Below are 1,684 nucleotides of genomic sequence, written 5' to 3' on the forward strand. Positions count from 1 at the left end.
TTCACATGACAAGCAGTCATGAACAGAGTGCATATGAGAATTTAAGCATTTATATTATCTGTATGTTGATCTATATAGCTTATCTATCTATCCAGGCGTACATGAATGTGCTTGTGTAGCAGAGAGAGAGAGAGAGAGAGAGAGAGAGAGAGAGAGAGAGAGAGAGAGAGAGAGAGAGAGAGATTACCATTTTGATATCTCATGACGCCACACCCTAGACAATTTTTATTAAACAGAATAAAGGTTTCAACGCCCTTTCCAAGACAGCCTCATTTTTTCCTTTTACTTTAAAAGATCCAACAAAAGCCGGTTCTTGACTTCGGAAACCTGGCACAGTTACCGCCCAAAAGCGGTTTGTCTAATCACTCATCAATAGATCTGCTTTGTCACTGGTGTTATAAAGAGATCAGGAGTCTTTTCAAAGGAGAGCCAGTGAAAAAAGGCTTTGTCGCTGTGAACGACCTACGATAAGCTGGAGAGTCCAGCTAGTGTCCTACGCTAGTCTCTTCCTGTAGACCATAGTGAACACACCCGAGGAAACATCGCTCTACCTTTTTCTTCTCGGAGGTTTGGCAGCGATGCGGTGAGTCACGCTGAGTCTTGTTCATATTACCTTGATTTTTCTCGGTCAGACTCAGTCATTCGGTAGGCATTTAGGAGTATGTGTCTCCTGCCGCGGTCTCTGCTTCAGGGATTTCAACGGGTGCTCAGTGTTGACGTTTCTTGAAACTGCAGAAAGAAATTATCCCGGGATTCAAAACTCTGCTCGTAGAAAGTTTCTACTAAAGATTTCAGATAACTATATCACTTTCCTTATCGGTAAGACTGCATTGCATTCTTAATAAATAATGTTGACTGTGAGTTACTTTGAACTGAAGATCTGTATAAAAGTGCAAGTTATATAAAAATTAGATTAATGAAATATTTCTAGAATTTTTTTTTTCAAGTTTTGTTATGGATGCCTGAATGTTAGATATTAATCAAATAATCATTGAGAGTGTGTTGTTATATTGTTTATTTATTATGATGCATTGTTCTCACGGGTGTTAGACGTGATTGTCATGATAACTATATGATAGGATTATTGGGACAGCAACGAATGGCTGAGGATTAACCTACATCTGCATTTGCAGCGTCTCAAGATTTCATAATCGTGCTATGGCAACCTATCGGTCAACATCACATCTGATATCTTAAACAGTAAGTTGCCAAGGCACGATAATGACATTTTCTGACTAGTTACCGATGGCTATATGACCATACCAAGGCTTAATGGGATCCTTAAAGTCATGTCAATATTTTTCCCTGGTGCAAAATTTAGATAATGAATCTCTTGATCACTTGATATTATGTCGGCGATAGGATTCAAATGCTAGGTACGTACTGACCCAGTTGGCTTGAATTTCTGCTTTTTTTATTTATTTTTTTTTTATTTTATTTTGATAAATGTTTTATTTACAATATTGTATGAACTCTTACGTGATGCTTTATTTTTTTTTTTTTCTTATAGTTTAATAGGGTTAGATAGCGACCACTGATGCCTCAGAGGGTGGACCAGGGATCCCTTCTGAAACCCTCTTCAAAGTTATAGGGACAGTTTGGTCCTGTTATCAATGACATCCAATAAGCCATGGGACAAATTTTGAACTGTTGACCCTTACAATGGGCTTGTGCAATCATCCTC

General features: G+C 38.2%; 1 protein-coding gene across 2 annotated transcripts in view; it reads left to right on the top strand.

Moving 5' to 3' along the window:
* Positions 1 to 458: 458 nt before the first annotated feature.
* The window catches only part of LOC137622753 (peroxidase-like), a 31,662-nt gene continuing 30,436 nt past the window's right edge, over positions 459 to 1,684 (top strand). The window contains exon 1 of one of the 2 annotated variants that reach the window (XM_068353343.1): positions 459 to 583. In XM_068353343.1, the coding sequence (XP_068209444.1) occupies positions 579 to 583 (5 nt within the window). In that variant the 5' untranslated portion in view covers positions 459 to 578. Of the gene's footprint in view, positions 584 to 654; positions 820 to 1,684 lie in introns of those variants that run through there. The other variant, XM_068353345.1, reaches the window with a different exon arrangement.

The sequence above is a fragment of the Palaemon carinicauda genome, chromosome 29, assembly GCF_036898095.1.
Source record: "Palaemon carinicauda isolate YSFRI2023 chromosome 29, ASM3689809v2, whole genome shotgun sequence".
NCBI classification, from domain to species: Eukaryota; Metazoa; Arthropoda; class Malacostraca; order Decapoda; family Palaemonidae; genus Palaemon; species Palaemon carinicauda.